At 42.2% G+C, this 19,340-nt stretch overlaps 2 protein-coding genes across 3 annotated transcripts in view; one reads left to right on the forward strand and one right to left on the reverse strand.

The window, feature by feature from the left end:
- Positions 1 to 14,689, forward strand: part of LOC109900905 (AN1-type zinc finger protein 3) — a 20,290-nt gene extending 5,601 nt beyond the window's left edge. Inside the window, exons 4-7 of the mRNA XM_020496795.2 lie at positions 1,452 to 1,649; positions 12,117 to 12,185; positions 12,279 to 12,452; positions 12,643 to 14,689. Coding sequence (XP_020352384.1) covers positions 1,452 to 1,649; positions 12,117 to 12,185; positions 12,279 to 12,452; positions 12,643 to 12,797 — 596 coding nt within the window. The 3' untranslated portion in view covers positions 12,798 to 14,689. The remainder of the gene's footprint in view (positions 1 to 1,451; positions 1,650 to 12,116; positions 12,186 to 12,278; positions 12,453 to 12,642) is intronic.
- Positions 14,690 to 15,021: 332 nt separating this feature from the next.
- LOC109900908 (protein yippee-like 5) lies at positions 15,022 to 18,161 on the reverse strand. 2 transcript variants are annotated; one of them, XM_020496797.2, is made up of 3 exons: positions 17,912 to 18,161; positions 16,889 to 17,054; positions 15,022 to 16,263 (listed from the first exon to the last, which is right to left on the reverse strand). In XM_020496797.2, exons 2-3 carry the CDS (start codon positions 17,027 to 17,029, stop codon positions 16,039 to 16,041), a joined length of 366 nt encoding a protein of 121 aa, XP_020352386.1. In that variant the 5' UTR covers positions 17,030 to 17,054; positions 17,912 to 18,161; the 3' UTR covers positions 15,022 to 16,038. The 2 variants fall into 2 exon arrangements, with proteins under 2 accessions (XP_020352386.1, XP_020352387.1); XM_020496798.2 differs by having other exon boundaries at positions 16,889 to 17,108; positions 17,912 to 18,113.
- Between the last annotated feature and the right edge of the window lie 1,179 nt (positions 18,162 to 19,340).

A 19,340-nucleotide genomic window follows, 5' to 3' on the forward strand; every position in this document is an offset into this window, starting at 1 on the left:
TGCGTGTTGCTGCGCTTATAATGTGAAGAAATAGCTTAATAGTTTATCAAAATTTTAAGATAAATGTTCTGATCTGTTGTCAGCTACATTGATTTAAATGTTGTTTTTTACTGCTTGTGGTTGTATTAATATAGGATCTGTTGCATCCCACAACTGTCCCAGACTGTTTGGAATAGTTATTTCTCGCACAGAATAGAATAGGTCGACTTTTGTACTGTGGGGGATAGCAAAAGCACTAGCCTGTGTCAATCTACTATGTGTTAGGCCTATTCATCTTGTTGGCTGGCGGAAAGTAAATGTCTTCAATATCTTCAATATGCACCTCAGAATTGGATAAGGATGCGCACAGTTACGTCCCCTGTGTCTGTCTTCACTTGTAGCCTGTGAGAAAGACCTGATCACGTGATGGAGAGCGCACAACACTCAGTGAGTGCTTCGGAACAGGCACTCTGGGAGAAGGGCACAACAAAGGCATGGATTTTTTTTAGGGTGTATTAAAGGCACAAAGGGGATGCTGTCATGCTTGTCAAATTGTGAATGAGAGACTAATGAAGTGTGTACAGGCTGCGCAAAAAAACAAAGCAGAGCTCAAGCCTTTTCAAGCAACTTTTTTAAATCATCATTAGTCGTATCATGCAGCCAAAATGTATTAAAAATCAAAACACTGCCAAAAGTTTGTAGTACAACTGGAGTTAGTTATTAAAGTGAAGCATATAGGAGTACCTATTGCTTTGTTAACTGCTCAACACAGGTTAGATTTGCTTAGTGTGCGCACTCCCGCAAATCGTTTGGATAGTTTTTATTTATAGTTTGTTCAGCTTTGTTCAGTTTTCTTCATACTGTAAAATAATGCCATGGAATTCTAAGCAAATCTTGTCTGCTAAATTAACTAGTGTAGCTCACAGCCATTTGGCATAGCCACATCAGGACCTAACATAAGGACATCTCGGAGTATGCTATTCTGTTCTCCTAAAATAGACTACATTTTCTTCATATCATGCTTCTTTAGCCCTGTCTAAAATAAATAATGGATTTATTTTGAAGGTGTAGGTTATATTACATGGATTTATTATACTTTGTAAAATGTAATGTTCCAATGGTCTGCATAAGTGGCTTGTGGAAGCCAGGAGATACTAAATGTGTTTAGGTTAATTTATTTGCAATTACTGTTAGACTGACAGTTATTTGCTTGACAATCACCGGCTGACACAATTTTTGTGACCGCCACAGCCCTAATCATGCTAAAGGGTCATTCTGAGGTATTGACATCCTCTCAGGTCGGGCCATCTGCGATTCTGAATGATGTTTTGGGGAGAGGGAATGGTGACTCATGCCCCCCCCACATGTATGTTTGTGTGTACTAATGCTCTGAAGCTGCTGGTCCATTAAGAGCCAACGTACAGTATGTGGTGCTGGGGTCACTAAATACCATTATTTTGTCTGTCTTTCAGATATCGAGCAGAAGCAGACAGACGAGGACTGTACATCAAAGCCCAGCCCAAGCACTGGCAGTAGCCAATTGTCTGTCTTCAGTGGCGAGACAAGCAGCAACAGTAGCCAATCCCTATCGTCGTCACCACCCACTAGCTCCGAGCAGCCATCGGTGTCAACCGAAGACCCTGTCCCCACATTAACAACTACACAGGAGGGTAAGATGGAGGGTCCACAACTTTAGAATTTTGTGATGACGCACATTCTGAAACCTTTGAATGAATTACCATAGCTGAGATCATTGTCAGTCATACAATCATACCAAGTTCTAACTAAATCTCATATCAGACTGGACCCTCACTCTAAAGCATTTTCAATCTATATGGTTTATACAGTGCAGTATTCCAACCCCTTCCCTTTTTTTCAGTTTGACGTTACAGCATTATTCTAAAATGTATTACATCTAAAAATAAATCCTCATCAATCTACACACAATACCCCATTATGAGGAACTTATTATGTTGCTAAAAAACTTTCATGAGCATGCCTTCCTTCATGACCTGGCCTCTGTAAAATGGTATAGAATCAGCTTGATCCTCTCTGAAGATGCTTGGACCTTTTTTGATATTTTCAGTGGTATTGTTAACAAACCTGCCCGCATAAAGAAAATGAGAATTAAAAACATGTTCAGACCCTGGTTCGACCGTGATCTTGCAGACGCATACGCATACTCAGGCTGACTGGCTCTCGGTCAGGCAAATGAGAAATAAGTGCGCTCAGGCTATCCGGAAGACCAAAGTTTGTTACTTTAAGGAGCAGTTCTCTCTGTGGGTCTAACCCCAGGAAGTTCTAGAAAACAGTTAAAGACCTGGAGAATTAACCCTCATCGCAGCTGCCCATGTCCCTTAATGGTGATGATATGGTTGTTACTGAGTCAAAAAAAAACATCTGGGTCAGATGGTTTAGACCTTTTCTTCTTTAAGGTTTCTGCCCCTATCATCGCCAAGCCTATCTCTGACCTTTTAAACCTGTCTCGCCTCTCTGGGGAGGTTCCCATTGCTTGGAAGGCAGCCATGACGTGTCCTTTATTTAAGTGGGGAGATCAAGCTGATCCTAACTGTTATAGGCCTATTTCTATTTTGCCCTGTTTTATCAAAAGTGTTGGAAAAACTTGTCAATAATCAACTGACTGGCTTTTTAAAATTCTATAGTATTCTCTCTGGTATGTGATCTTGGTTCTGCTCAGGTTATGGATGTGTCACTGCAACCTTAAAGGTCCTCAATGATGTCACCATTGCCCTTGTTTCTAAGCAATGTTGTGCTGCTATTTTTATTGACTTGGCCAAAGCTTTTGATACGGTAGACCATTCCATTCTTGTGGGCCGGCTAAATAGTATTGGTGTCTCTGAGGGGTCTTTGGCCTGGTTTGCTAATTACCTCAGAGTGTAGTGTATAAAGTCAGAACATATGCTGTCTCAGACACTGCCTGTCACCAAGGCTCGATCCTAGGCCCCACACTCTTCTCAATATAGATCAACAACATAGCTCAGGCAGTAGGAAGCTCTCTCATCCATTTAGATGTGGATGATAGTCTTATACTCAGCTGGCCCTTCCCTGGATTTTGTGTTAAATGCTCTACAACAAGCTTTCTCTGCCCTTAACCTTCTTCTGAACATCTCCAAAACAAAGGTCATGTGGTTTGGTAAGAAGAATGTCCCTCTTCCCACAGGTGTGATTACTACCTCTGAGGGTTTAGAGCTTGAGATAGTGTACTTGGGAGTACACTGTCCTTCTCTCAGCACATATCAAAGCTGCACTTTGATAGACTTGGTTTCCTCTATCGTAATCGTTCCTCTTTCACCCCAGCTACCAAACTAACCCTGATTCAGATGACCATCCTACCCATGTTTGAGTACGGAGATGTCATTTATAGATCGTCAGGTAAGGGTGCTCTCGAGCGGCTAGATGTTCTTTACCATTCGGCCATCAGGTTTGCCACCAATGCTCCTTATAGGACACATCACTGCACTCTATACTCCACTGTAAACTGGTCATCTCTGTATACCCGTCGCAAGACCCACTGGTTGATGCTTATTTACAAAACCCTCTTAGGCCTGACTCACCCTCCCCCTATCTGAGATATCTACTGCAACCCTCATCCTCCACATACAACACCCGTTCTGCCAGTCACATCCTGTTAAAGGTCCCCAAAGAACACGCATCCCTTGGTCGCTCCTATTTTCAGTTCGCTGCAGCTAGCGACTGGAATGAGCTGCAACAAACACTCAAACTGGACAGTTTTTTTCTCCTCCATCTCTTCATTCAAAGACTCAATCATGGACACTCTTACTGACAGTTGTGGCTGCTTTGCTTGATGTATTGTTGTCTATACTTTTCTTGCCCTTTTTCGCTGTTGTCTGTGCCCAATAATATTTGTACCATGTTGTGTTGCTAACTTGCTACCATGCTGTGTTGTCATGTGTTGCTTCCATGCTATGTTGTCTTAAGTCTCTTTATGTAGTGTTGTCTCCTGTCGTGATGTGTGTTTTGTCATTTAAAAAAAAATGTGTTTCCCAGCAGGAGGCCTTTTGCTTTTTGGTAGGCCGTCATTGTAAATAAGAATTTGTTCCTAACTGACTTGCCTAGTTAAATCAAATTAAAATGAGAAAGCGAAAATGGGTTTTTAGCAGAAAACAGAAAAAAATTGATACCTTATTTACATAAGTATTCAGACCCTTTGCTATGAGACTTGAAATTGGGCTCTGGTGCATCCTGTTTCCATTGATCATCCTTGAGATGTTTCTACAATTTGATTGTAGTCCACCTGTGGTAAATTCAATTGATTAGACATGATTAGGAAAGGCACACACCTGTCTATATAAGGTCCCACAGTTGACAGTGCATGTCAGGGCAAAAATCAAGCCATGAGGTTGAAGGAATTGTCTGTAGCGCTCCGAGACAGAATTGTGTCGAAGCACAGATTTGCGGAAGGGTACCAAAAAATTTCTGCAGAATTGAAGATCCCCAAGAAAACAGTGGCCTCCATCATTCTTAAATGGAAAAAGTTTGGAACCACCAAGACTCTTCCTTGAGCTGGCCGCTCAGCCAAACTGAGCAATTGGGGGAGAAGGGCCTTGGTCAGGGAGGTGACCAAGAAGCCAATGGTCACTGACAGAGCTGTAGAGGTCCTCTATTGAGATGGGAGAACCTTCCAGAAGGACAACCACCTCTGCAGCACTCCACCAATCAAGTCTTTATTGGTAGTGGCCAGAGTTTGCCAAAGGGGACCTACAGGACTCTCAGACCATGAGAAACAAGATTTTCTGGTCTGACGAAACCAAGATTGAACTCTTTGGCCTGAATGCCAAGCGTCACGTCTGGAAAATACCTGGCACCATCCCCACGGTGAATCATGTTGGTGGCAGAATCATGCTATGGGGATGTTTTTCAGCGTCAGGATCTAGGGAAAGATGAACGGAGCAAAGTACTGAGACATCCTTGATGAAAACCTGCTCAGGACCTCAGACTGGGGTGACGGTTCACCTTCCAACAGGACAACAACCCTAAGCACACAGCCAAGACCGTGTCGGAGTGGTTTCAGGACAAAACTGAGTGGCCCAGCCAGACCCCGGACTTGAACCCGATCAAACATCCTGAGAGACCTTACAATAGCTGTGCAGTGACGCTCCCCATCCAACCTGAGAGAGCTAGAGAGGATCTGCAGAGAAGAATGTGAGAATAAATGGCACACCTAAATACAGGTGTGCCAAGCTTTTAGCATTATTCCCAAGAAGACAAGGCTGTAATCGCTGCCAAATGTGCTTTAACAAAGTTCTGAGTAAAGGGTCTGAATACTTATGTAAATGTGATATTTCAGTTTTTAGTAATAGATTTCAAAAAGTCTCTGAACCTTTTTTGCTTTGTCTTTTTATGGGGTATTGTATGTAGATTGTTGAGTGGGGGGGAAACAATTTAATCCATTTTAGAATAAAGTTGTAACGTAACAATGTGGAAAAGGTCAAGGGATCTGAATACTTTCCGAATGCACTGTTATATACATCTTCAATCTGGACAAACACTACATCTCTTAGTATTAGATGTCACTGAGGAAGAGAAGAGTGCACACTTTAGTCCACATACACCCCCCTCTGTATTTCAATGGACGGTGAAGCTATAATGTTAAAATTTGCTTCTGTACTCCAGCATTTTGGATTTGAGATCAAATGTTAAATATGAGGCGACAGTATAGAATGTCCGTTTTGGGGGGGGGGGTCTGTTTTTACCGTTTTTAAATTGAAAAAACTATATCTAGTCCCCCTATTTGGAGAATGCAATTGTATTTGAACAAATTCACTTCAATGGTGTATTGAAGTAGTACAAATTTAGTGTTTGGTCCCAAATCACTAGCACACAATGCAGGGATTTTCAGCTGGTTGGTCGAGACATATTATTATTTTTTTACTCACTCTTGCAACCCTTTCTAAACCTCCAGCAACCCACCAGTTGATTTTGAATTGGTTGTGAGTGCATATTTAAATGAAACTCTCCAGTCTGAACTTAAATTACTAAAACCAGGTGTGATAAATCTTTTTTAAGAAATATAAGCTCTGCTATTTTTATTCCATCACAGTTTGTTCAATATAGTTATTAACAGTCCTATTTAACATATTTGGTGGATCTTGTTGTGACACCAGTGAGCTTAACATTCTTCGTCAAGAATATGGGCAAAATTGAATTACTGACAATGAAAAAGGTGGGACTGTTGTGTTTCGGATTATGTTTTGGCCAATAGGAACTGAATAGTGAATAATGCGTTGTCATTTATTAGCCTATTTGATTGTAAATAAGAATAAAATGTTTCTGAACCCCTGCTACATAAATGTGGATGCTAACGTGATAACGGATAATCATGAATGAATCATGAATAATGATGGATCATACCCACTCAAATACTAACCTCTCACCTAGGGCGGAGTGATATCATATGAATTTAAATGTGTTTGTTTTTTAGCACAATATTCCAAATGCCTTTATCACAATAATCAAGGTTTTTGTCCGCTCGTTCTCATGTTGACTTTTTGGTCTCGTGTCACTAGCTCCATTCTGTGCTGTGTGCACCTTCTCATATACTATACCTATAGGCTATACCGACACGCCCGGTGCCCATATTGATGACGTATGTCGTGCAGTGAGAGTCGAGTGAAGGCTAATGGATTTTGTTCAGTCAGTTGCCCTTCCCAGCTAGCTAGTTTGTGCTTGTAGCTAGAAACTTATACTACAAGTTATTTATCCCTCGCCCATCGAAATAAACAACTTTATTTTCCAAGTTTTACCTCATGTCATGCTGCTGATGCCAGTTTGAACTAGTTCGCTGGGAAGGACTCATCAGAATGACCTGGGTGAACTAAATCCATTCCTCTCGACTCTCAGCTGCGCGACATGCATCATCAGATGTGTCATCAAGCGTGTCTGTATAGCCTTTCCCCATTCTGTCACTCTGTCACTTACAACATCGAAGATGAGCGATCACTTCTCTCACAAGCGGTTTTAACTCGCTATTTACTTTTGCGGTTTAGTCCAACCGACTCAGTCATATTTTCACAAAGACATTTAGACATTACTGTAATAGAGTAGTTAACCTTTATAGCGATACCCTTTTTTTAATGTCTCAACTCGTCAGATTGTGCCGGGGGCAGACACTACTAAAACAGGAGTATTAATTAACATTGATTCTAGAGAATTAATGCTCAAGTTTGTCGCGCCCAGTATTGTACCGCTAGCAGAATTTTATCCAAAGACTTGTACTAGCTGTCTAGTCTGTTTTTATAAATGTACAATAAGCATAAAACACAATTATGTAAGGAGTTGGCAACTCGTTCTCCTTCTGAGAAATAAGATGGGCCGCTTGATTTCAACGTCTAAACGAAGTGGACAGGCTAGCATGCTGTTCAAACAGTTGGAGATGAACAGAAGAGTGTGTTCATAATTGAACTGTTCTGCCTTGTTAGCTAGCAAGTAGTTCCAAGTTGGCTAAACTTGAAATATAAAGATTAGCTGAATACTCACTTGCACGTGGGCTTGTGCTTGTGGGATCGTTTGAGACCTGTGTTCATTTTCTATTATGCCTGCTACAAGATATTTGTCATTATTAGTGAATGAATGTGCATTATGGTTCTGGTTAAATTTGTAACAAAAATGCCATTTTCATAGACATGAAAGCCAGAGATCAGTGATTTAAAAAAAATATATATATAATTATTATTTGCAAAAAAAGCAGGTTAAACTATTTTGATTAAATTAATTGATTAGTGGGTCTTATGGTTGTGGAATAGGCATATTTAGCCCTGAATTAGATTTGACTTATTTAGCCTAAGAAATCATATATATTGTGACTCACCCTAACCGAAAATAATTTCCAGCATTTTCATAAATTTGTGCATTTCCTGCATTCATTTGAGATAATTCCCACACTCCCGCGTAGGGCTGCACAATATTGGCGAAAAATCAAGGCCTTATTTTTAACCAAATGTTGCAATTGCGATTTGACTTCCGAATTAGATCAAAACACAGTGAACTGTTGGAATCATGGGAATAAATTATTGTTCTAATTCTATAGTTGGAATATAATAGTGGGCACTTTAAATATAGTATTTGACATGGCAATGAATGAAAATGCCAGGGAGGAGTTATTGTGACAGGAACCAAAGTGTTGGTCAGCGTTTCCTAGGAGACCCTATAATCTTTCACTAGAAATGTTTTTTCATGTAGCCAACATTCATGCTTCGCCTATTCCTCTGATTTAGAATATACTGTTGCACAAACATGTAGATTTAGGCCTACACCATCACTATTATCAGGCTGTGTAAGCTAGCTACTTTTGCTCTGACTCTTACATTTTATTAGCTAACTAACTAGTGATTTAGCATTAGCGTATAACACGATTTAAGGAAAACTTGCTAAGAAAAGACAAACTAGCTTTTTGCAGATGTACGAAAGTAATGGTTCCATTTATAGAATGCTTGTGGATTTATATTAAGAAGCAAAGTGAAAATAACATTGTTGTCGTCAACATTGTTGCATGTGCTGCATTAACCGTGCAGACTGAACGGAAGCATCTCGTGGTCAAGCAACATGCACTCCTTGAGTGACGGGGCTAGGATTGTGTGGAAAGTGGCATGGAGAGAGCGGAGAGGGTTGACTCAAGTAGCTGTGTACACTATACAAATTTACGTTACACACGGCATATCACATTTTAACAAACCAAAAATTCAAATACCCAAACCGTACATCTGTGTGTAGTAAAATACAGTATACTGACCAGCACTAATGGAAATATCCTCAAATAAAAGGTGACATTCCATACTGTCACTTTGTGAAACATTTGATCTCAAATCGAAAATGCTGGAGTATAGACACAATTTGAAACATTTTTGCTCTGCTGTCAAATAAGATACGGAGGGAAGTGTGTATATACGTATGCATTTCATGAAGTCTCTGTTGGCAGAGGTCTGTAAGGTTGGACTGATATGGTGACAGCCTGCTTCTATTTCTGCCTTAGGAGGAGTGGTGGTTGTGTGTGTGTGTGTGTGTGTGTTTCTCACTCCGTTGGCAATACATGTACTAAGCCTGGCCCAGATAGGAATCATACTGGGGCAGTATGGTCACGTTGACCATCTTTTAAGACCTGCTTGGTTCTCCCAGGATTTCACTTAAGATTTCCAGTTTTCAACCAAGCAGTTTCTTGTTGCATTTGGTGTTTTTTTAGGGGTGTAACCATTCACCAATGCGCATCGGTTCCCGATTCAAATGTTTAAGATGTAAGTGCATCGGTCCACGGACCCAAAACCGATCCAAATGTAGCATGCATCAGTCAGAAAGACGATTCAAGCATTACAAATTGCTGGTTCACTAAAATGTTTGGCTCATTCCATTCTGTCTACCTTCAGAAAATAACTAATATTTTATAACAACTGAAGTCCTCTCCTTCAGTGTCAAACTGCATGTAATTGTGTTGACAGTCATCTTGCGTGCTGAACAACCCCAGGCAATATCGGTACTGGTTAAACTGCACACACTACCCGGCCTATTCCTGATCTTGCACATCTGTGCAGCACTTTCGGCATGCAAATGCTCTGGAGCAGGTTGTCATCAAGGATGTCTCTGTACTTTGCTACGATCATCTTTGCCTCGATCCTGACTAGTCTCCCAGTCTCTGCCGCTGAAAAACATTCCCACAGCAGGATGCGGCCACCACCGTGCATCGCCATAGGGATTGTGCCAGGTTTCTTTCAGATGTTGACGCTTGGCATTCAGGCCAAAGAGTTCAATCTTGGTTTCTTCAGACCAGAGAATCTTGTTTCTCATGGTCTGAGAGTCTTTAGGTGCCTTTTGGCAAACTCCAAGCTGGCTGTCATGTGCCTTTTTACTGAGGAGTGACTCTACCATAAAGGCCTGATTGGTGGAGTGCTGCAGAGATGGTTCTGGGAGGTTCTCCCATCACCACAGAGGAACTCTAGAGCTCTGCCGGAGTGACCATTGGGTTCTTGGTCACCTCCCTGACCAAGACCCTTTCCCCCGATTGCTCAGTTTGGCTGGGCGGCCAGCTCTAGGAAGAGTCTTGGTGGTTCCAAACTTCTTCCATTTATGAATGATGGAGGCTACTTTGTTCTTGGGGACCTTCAGTGCTGCAGACATTTTTTGCTACCCTTTCCCAGATCTGTGCCTCGACACAATGGGTTCTCGGAGCTCTACGGACAATTCCTTTGACCTCATGGCTTGGTTTTTGCTCTGACTTGTACTGTCAACTGTGGGACCTTTTTTTATATAGACAGGTGTATGCCTTTCCAAATCACGTCCAATCACTTGAATTTACCACAGGTGGACCCCAATCACGTTGTAGAAACATCTCAAGGATGATCAATGGAAACAGGATGCAACGGAGCTCAATTTCGAGTCCCATAGCAAAGGGTCTGAATACTTATGTAAATAAGGTATTTCTGTTTTTATTTGCAAAAATGTCTAAACCTGTTTTCGCTTCGTCATTATGGGGTATTGTGTGTGTGTGTGTGTGTGTGTAGATGGCTTAGGAAAAAAGTATTTAATTCATTTTAGAATAAGGCTGTAACGTAACAAAATCTGGAAAAAGTCGAGGTCTGAATACTTTCCGAAAGCAATGTATGAGCTGTTAATGATGTTTTACTGGAGTAGTAGTAATAATCTATCAGAAACACAACTCTCATCTACCTGCAGAATTTATTTTTCCAATATTTTATTTAGATTTTTCAGGTTCTGGTAGTTTAGCAATAGTTTGGGTAGTTTTGCTTTAAACAATCAGTGCATATATATATATATATCTTTTTTTGATATACAGGGTAAAGTTGATAATTTACTAATGAGGACAGCAATCACTTTTGCGAGGCGCACTGCGTGGCCGACGCGAGAGGTGAACTTCCAAGCGGTCAAAACCATTCTATTTTTAGATGGGGGGGGGGGGGGGGTGAAATCCAAATTGTGCTATTGTAACGGATGTGAAACGGCTAGCTCAGTTAGCGGTGGTGCGCGCTAAATAGCGTTTCAATCGGTGACGTCGTTTGCTCTGAGACCTTGAAGTAGTGGTTCCCCTTGCTCTGCAAGTGGCTTTTGTGGAGCGATGGGTAACGATGCTTCGTGGGTGACTGTTGTTGATGTGTGCAGAGGGTCCCTGGTTTGAGCCCGGGTATGGGCGAGGGGACGGTCTAAAGTTATACTGTTACACTATATATTCATTGTCTACGTCATAGCTCATTTGTAAACGATAAATATTGATCCATTACTAGCTCAAGCACTTAATCTGCTAAAATGACATGTTAATTAGTGGGTGATGGTGATTTTAGAACCAAAGAAAGAAACCCCAAAAAGGCTACATTGCCGCCCCTCCCCCCTACATAGTGCATACATCATTTACATACCTCTTGTATAAAGCCTTGTTTTTGTGTTACTCTTGCCTTTAGCAAATATTTGTCTTACTTTTTAACACTGCACTGTTGGGAATGGGCTCGTAAGTAAGGATTTCACTGTAAAGTCTACACCTGTTGTTTGTATCCGGTGCATGTGACCAATAAAATGTTACTTGATTTTAAACAGGCCAGCTCAGACAGATCCAGCACAGAGAGGCCCAGCTCAGACAGATCCAGCACAGAGAGGCCCAGCTCAGACAGATCCAGCACAGAGAGGCCCAGCTCAGACAGATCCAGCACAGAGAGGCCCAGCTCATGAGCTCCATCAGCAGCGGATTTTAATTTAGAATAAAGAAATGTTATGCAACAAATGTTAGTGCACCGAATCGATTTGTTCTCTAACTAACCGAATTGCACAGACTCGTTTCAAACTAAAACGTATCGTTCCTGGATCGTATCGGAGCCAATGTATTTAGATACACGTCGAATCATCTTGAAAGGGAAAGATGAACATCCCTAGTATTTTTAACCTTCATGTTAAGAATGTAAGTCGAGCGATATGTTGACGTAAATAGACTTGGCATGTCTGGATTTGAGCTTATCTGGTTGCATGGCCACGAGGTCTTAAATCCTTCAAGGTTCTGATATTGTCTTTCTGGCTCCAAAACATCTTGTTCTAGGTGACACACATTTGGGCTCTTGATCAATGAAGAATGATTCCCTTGTCTTGCTCTTCTTTTTGTTCCACAGGAGTATCGTCATGCACAGAAACAGCCCAAGGCACCCTCTGTACACCCACAAAACGTCCTTGTGAATCAGGTACAGCCATGCTCCTGCTCTCTGTCTATATTTCTGTGCAATATTGAACGTCCCACGGTTACTCTGTAACCGTGTAACCTCCTGTTCTTTCAGCTTCAGGGTCGGAGAGCGAGGCGTCACCAGAGAAACGGGCACGGCGGGACTTGGAGGGGGAGGCGGCGAGCGAGGAGCCTAGCCGAGGACCCAAGCAGAAAAACCGCCGGCGCTGCTATCGCTGCCAAACCAAACTGGAGCTGGTACAGCAGGAACTGGGATCCTGTCGCTGCGGTCAGTACTACATAGGAACAGCACAAACACGTCTGCCCTTGGTTTCCGTGTCTCCTCACCCCGTGTCTCCTCACCCCGTGTCTCCTCAGCTTGACACAGATTTTTATTCTCTCTTTTTCTGTCTCGTTCTCTTTCTCGTTTTCGCCTCTCCTCTTTCTCTCATTGTTTCCCTCCCTATTTTGTTTTCTAGGCTACGTGTTCTGCATGCTCCACCGTCTACCTGAGCAGCACGACTGCCTGTTCGACCACCTGGGACGTGGGCGCGAGGAGGCCGTCCTCAAGATGGTGAAGCTGGACCGCAAGGTGGGCCGCTCGTGCCAACGCATCGGAGAAGAGTGCTCTTGAGTTGCCCCCGCTGCCCGCCCGTCACCACCCATCCACACAACAGAGAAACGGCACTTAAATAGAGAGGGGGGCGTAAGAGAGAGCAAGGAAGAGAGGGGGGGAAGGGGAAGAAGGAGAGAGCATGGTTGTAATAGATCCACACTTACCCCACCATTCTGGAGCTGAGGGTTGTTGACCCACTCCTGTTAGTCTTGACCCCTCCAGATGGGAACAGTTTGGACACTGCCTTGGACACGGTCACCATGGCAACCTCTGGAGCCACACTGTCACTATCGCACGTTCGTTTTCACACAGCCTTAACTTGTCAGAGGGGTATACTACAAAGCAGGATCAATTGGTTAGCCAGCTATCTTTGATGAACAAACAATTAACTATTGATTTTCAGGTTCAATTAAGAAAGCTCAATTTAGCTATGTGTTTTTGGTTGAGTAAATTGGACCATGCCCATTTCAAGCTTATCTTTCTAAAGAATTAAGTTATTTCACAATATTTACACGTTAGCTGGCAAACTTTTTATTTATTTTTAATCACACAGCAGCGCCATCGCTCAACAACAATCTTACCCCTCAGTCTTTGTTTCACTGATCACAAAAGATTAGTCTGCACCAGTACTTTCTAAATGAAACTGACCTCTTTCTCGGCTCCTTGGTCATCTTGGTAAGCAGGTTTTCAGTACATCATTGGTGACAGATAAATGGAACATAGCCCTGTCTGTCCCTTGACCACTCCTCAGGTTGTAGGGTGGAATGTTGACCTTTAACCCCCCCCCCCTCTCTTCCTTTTCTGCTCCCTCCTCACCCAATGGCTCCTGCATGGCATTGGATTGAAATAGCGTGTGTTAAGGACGTCGTCGTCCCCGGACATGGGTCAGTTGTTGTGTGGCCATGTTTGTTCTTATGAGACTGCTAGACTGGTTTGACTACAAACCGGACCACAAACCCTTGTACTGCAGCCTACTCCTCCGCTTCTCTCAGCTGGATTAGAGCCTGAACAAATGGACTAGTCACACACACAGAACTTCTCTGAAGCAGAAGCCCTTCTCTGCCTGCTGCTCTTTGAATAAGTGATGCTGTTGCTGTTAATGCTCTCCTTCTGTTTTGTAACACCCCATGCACTCTTACTCCCTTTATTTTTACATACACACTACACAATCCCTGACTCACTGGACTGTCAAACTATGGCTCTATTCGTATGGCCATACAAGCAGACCACTTAAAAAGCATGCATAATACATTGCTTCATTTTTTTTTTTTGTAGTATGCTAGTCTGTTCCATATTTTACTCCTCCTACCCCAGTCACACTACTTTACTTGAGTGTGCTGGTCCCAATGCTCATCTCATTCTTCTTCCTCACTTCCCTCTCTGCTTCCTTCTCTTACTGGCCCCCTTCCTCCGGTGCGAGGAATGACTGAAGGATGGCAGGAGCGACGTGTAGAGTGGCATAGTGGGTGGTTTCATTTTGGTATTTCTGCGACCCATCATCTCTCGAGTGCCGATGGGGAAAATTTAAGAAATGTTATCTTTCTGTATCTTAAAAGAAATTTTATTTAACCATATATTATTTTGATTTACTTACACATTAGCATAGAGCTGCATATTTAGTTAAATGTATAAAACCAGAACAATTGTTTTATGTTCTCCTTTCATTTGATTATTTTTCCCCTTTTTGCTGAGGATGAATAAACTGGATTAGAGGAATTGGGTGGCCTGTGTGATCTTTAACATTTGAATTATTTCATTAAAATAAGGGTAAACATTTTGCATTATTTTCTACAGAAACTTAAAGCAGTTCATCAAAACAAGTGATAATGGAAAGTGTGAACCTGATTCTATGGAAAATTTTGCAAATGTCTGTAACGAAAAATAAAAAGCTCTCTAAAATAGACAACGAACATGACCCTTTGTGTTTTCTGTCAGCCTTCAGGGGTCAAATTTGCCAACATTCTAAGGCCGTGGCCACATTCATCCAGATGGGGCCAACGGTTGCCGAATGAATGACAATGGATGTGATTTTCTGCCTAAAATGCCACATTCTCTTTTTCCGTATTGACGTGAGTTGTACTTTTGACACGGACAATGAATTTCATCTGCGTGCCCGTACCATTATGCTTCGAGGTGGCTGCCTAATCTAGCTCTTGTTTTGAGGATTTAGTCCTGCCCAATAAATACCCTTCCCCCATATTAGTGTCCTATATTGACCAGAGAAGTGATGCAATACAAGAGGTAAAGTTGATTTCATATGATCAATTTCTTTATTATAATCCATCACCTGGAGGCCTGACAAAGAAAAAAAACAGTAGCTTTAACTCAACCCCTACTAAGTTTTCCAGGCTTTCTCACGATTTCATTTTGTTCCAATAGCTGAGTGATGAACGAGGATTGGAAGGATGGCATCGCAAGACTATGCAACCCAAAAAGAAAACACAGCACTGACCAATCCTAATACAGAACTTAACCACAATATTGTCAACAATGCCAGTTCATGGTTTTTTTTTGGTCACATTTACACAATGGTCAAGTTGTCTTTTGATAATTGTTACACAATTGTAAGCATTTGAGGTTGATCACAGGTTCTATAGTCTAGGTGTGCTGTCGTTCCATTGGCAGACATGAGGCTTTAGTACACACATGCATGTTATTGGGATCAAAGTGAGGGTTGACATCAGTTTTATAATGTGCAAACAGTCAACTAAAATCAGCACTATCAAATCTAATATTTGTTAATAAAAGCAAATGGAAACTGGGTTTAATGACAATATTCAGAAAGATTATTTCCTCAAATCAATTTTCACACCCATTCTCACTAAAACTTAAATAATATTTCATCCTAAACACAAGCATCTCTCACGCAACAGCGGTTTTATCATACACAGCTGTATCACTGACAAAGGCATTAGCATCTGTCCATGCTCTCCACTTTTGGGTCATTAAGTTACTCCCCCACCACAACCCCTACTCTTCAGGCAGTTGTAGTCCAATGTCTACACATGTATCGTGCAGAATCTAATGCATGTACATTATACACATTATAAGCACTATAGCCTGTGAGCGAGTGCATTCTCAAATGTTGTGTACAATATGTGTGAGGGGCGGACATAATTACAGGCTTGTCTAGCTTGACACAATTCTTGCTGGTGGGAAGCTGATACACAGGTAGTTGCCTATAAGGAGAGGAGTGTAGGGGACACTGGGGATTGGGAGAGATGTTGGGTGCACAAGGCAGAAAGGGGGGACGGGGGACTCAGGAGTTATCAGAGGGCACATGCTCCTCGAAGCCCTCGCTCTCCCTTACTAGCGCCCTTTCGAGGATGACGCGCCCTTCCTTGTAGCGCTGACTGTCTTCTGTGGCAAACTCGTAGATCCAGCCCAGCTTGCTGTTGCAGTTCTTGCAGCTGACGTCTCGCACCATGTGTCTGCCCGTCAGCATCACACGATCCTGCACCTCGCTGTACTGCAGGTTCACCACCTGTGGGTGACAAACATATAAAGTATCTGAACCTGCAAGAGGGACTAGCAGTGTGTCCCATAGAAGTATGCCCTATCAATGAGTTTGGAACAGCACATTCAGTATGGGACGAGGCTAGAGAATAATGACATGGTGTCATGTGTTTTGGGTAAGGACATGGTGTTATTCACAGGACTTAACTACAACCTATTAAAAAAGGTCCAATGCAGCCATTTTTTTTAAATCTCAAATCATTTCTGCGTAACAAGTATCTTACTGTGAAACAAAAATAGTTTATTAGCAAAGAGCAATTTTTCAAGCAAGAATTTAGCTAGGAATGCCAGAGGGGGAGGGGAACATTTAAAACTAGCTATTGGCTGAGAGGTTTGGAACCAACGTATTGGTCTCATAACTAATTTACCGCCTGGTAATGTCACCAGGCAGGCCAAAACTCCATCCAATCAAAACAGGCATACATTTCAGGTGATCTTTTCAAACAGCTCTTACACTAAAAGGGTTCATCATCATTTTCAAAATGTCACAGTATTATTCCAACCTCAGTGTGAGAAATGTATATAAAACACAGGGAAATCACATTTTTGACTGCACTGGGCCTTTAAGAGTAGTCAACCCTCACCAGCCTCACCTTGTTGAAGAGGAAGGCTCGGCCCGTGGCGCCAGTGAAGCGCGTGGAGATGAGCTCAGAGCGGTTGGTCAGGATGGTGTCACAGTTGGCGCAGGAGAAGAGGCGGGTCCCGCCGATGTGGTCCAGGAAGATCCGGCCCATAGTGCTGTTGTCAGCAGAGACCGACCTTTAGGAAGGGCAAGTAAGTCATGTAAGACACTAACTCATTCACAGACAGCAGCTGAAAGAAAGGAGAGCGGGCAGGCACATAGTGAAACAGGTGCACATAAAACAACTACTCACAAAGACATACTGGGTTTGAGACTGCATACTGCCCGGTTAGAGAGTTTTGTGTTATAGTGCGAGCCTATTGAGATCAATATGGATTCCAACTAGTTTAGGTGAACACATCATAGCAAAGATGCCTAGAATTAACAAGTGTATCTTCTATTCGGTTTCATAGTGAACGGTTGTCTTCATTGGCTGATGTAGACAAATCATTGGGGGTGAGTAACGATGCTGCTACATCTACCTTCTACATAGAAACAAGGGCAGTTGAATTGTGTCTGCGTCAGAGAGCCGCTGCGGTTGCCATTTCCATTCCATTTTCACTGGATTGGAAAATATTCCAAACTAAATCGACGTTTGATTGAACAACATGTAATCGAGAAGTTAAACAAGACCTGCGCGCATATTAAAATGTAAACAGCTGTCATGAGACTATGGCAGCGGTCAGTCCTTTTTTTTCTCTCGAAATTGTAGCTTTTTGGGAACCAAATGCCAATCAATCAGTCTTGATCGATGTGTGAAGCCATTCATTAAAGTTGTCAACAATACCATGACCTCATTCAGATTCACAACAAAACTAGAAGTTTATCAACCGTTGTCTCTTATAAAACACATGGACAGCATAGCATTTCACGGCTAGCTAGTACAATCAAATAGGGTTTGATAATGATGATAGCTAGCTAAAGTAGCAAATATGACGTCAGTACACAAAGCCAATGTTGTCGACGAAACATCGCGTGCCCAACTTTCTCTTACCTTGAATCTGTAATTTTCAGAGTTCTGTCGACACGAATGTTAATAACCTGTTTTCTTGACCACTTCTATAGTCTTTATCAACCTCGAATCCAGTTTTGTTGTTGTATTTTCACCTTCTTTTCGTCCTTCTCGTCGAATTCTGTAGCTAGAAGTGGCGTCAGCTTTGTTGTTCTCTCACAGCTGTTCCGCAGACTGTATCAACATCCGGTAGATGTGGTCCCGCCCCTACTGGGTAGGGGAGTTCTTAGACAGACCCCAAGGAGGCAGCAGAGACCAAATTGAGTAAAAGCCAAAGTGAAATTAAACTGATGCAATGACAAATATTTTTTTTAGGAAGCAGGCTGAAATGATGAAGCTCAGCTCAGGCTTCATTGTACATTGTGGTGTGGTGGATTTCAGGCAGCTGATGGATCAAAATCCAGGTAGGCTGTCTAATAATGAACATAGCCTTCTGACAGTCAGGTAGAAAAGTTTGCATTAAAATACTTCCTGTGCTGGAACAATGCAGTGCAATAACTGGACATGCACTCACATGAAAGAACACAGCAGGAAGATCACAAAGAATATCACAAAAATGTTCATCTCATTCCCAGACACTTCAGCCCAAGGAAAGTCTGGTGGAGCAACAAGTCAAACTTGGCCTTTGTTAACCCAAGTACAGAAAATCTTTGGGCACGAGGTTACAAATAGATTTACCTGGCATCTTGAGCTGCACAAACTGTTCAGCTGTAGACTTAAGATAAGCAGCACTCCTGAAGATAGATGGAGCATTGTCATGCTTGAGTGTCCTTGGGAGACAGATAAGAGTCTTGTGTAAAGACTAATCTCTGCAGTTATCACAATTGAAGTGAGCATGTGATTATTGTATCAGATTAGGAGTGCTGATCTAGGATCAGTCCCCCCCGCCCATGTCGTCTTAATCATTTAGATCTAAACGTTAAATCCACTCTCCTAACTTCAACTCAGATCCATTATCATAAAGTCTATTAGCACAAACATGATTTCAGATGTACATTACATTTACAGTACGGCAAATCAAGAAACATAATTGACTGTCCTGCTAGAGCTGACCCGGTCAACTGTAAGTGCATAGTGCCAACTGTAAAGTTTCTTGGAGGAGGAATAAAGTTATGGGACTGTTTTTCATTCTTCAGAATAGGCCCTTAGTTCCAGTTAAGGGAAATCTTAACGCTACAGCATACAATGACATTCTGTGTTTCCAACTTTGTGGCAACAGTTTGGGGAGGCCCTTTGCTGTTTCAGTGTGATGATTCCCCCTTGCACAAAGCAAAGGTACATACAGAAATGGTTTGTTGGGATCGGTGTGGAAGAACTTGACTGGCCTGCACAGAACCTTGACCTCAACCCCATCGAATAACTTTGGGATGAATTGGAACACCGACTGCGAGCCAGGCCTAATCGCCCAACA

Source organism: Oncorhynchus kisutch, linkage group LG12 (genome assembly GCF_002021735.2).
Source record: "Oncorhynchus kisutch isolate 150728-3 linkage group LG12, Okis_V2, whole genome shotgun sequence".
NCBI lineage: Eukaryota > Metazoa > Chordata > Actinopteri > Salmoniformes > Salmonidae > Oncorhynchus > Oncorhynchus kisutch.

Coding starts and splice junctions, on each gene's coding strand:
- LOC109900908 (XM_020496797.2), bottom strand. CDS start 17,029: ATGGGCCGGATCTTCCTGGACCACATCGGCGGGACCCGCCTCTTCTCC. Junction 16,264..16,888: donor GAGCCTTCCTCTTCAACAAG/GTGAGGCTGGTG, acceptor TGTCACCCACAG/GTGGTGAACCTGCAGTACAG.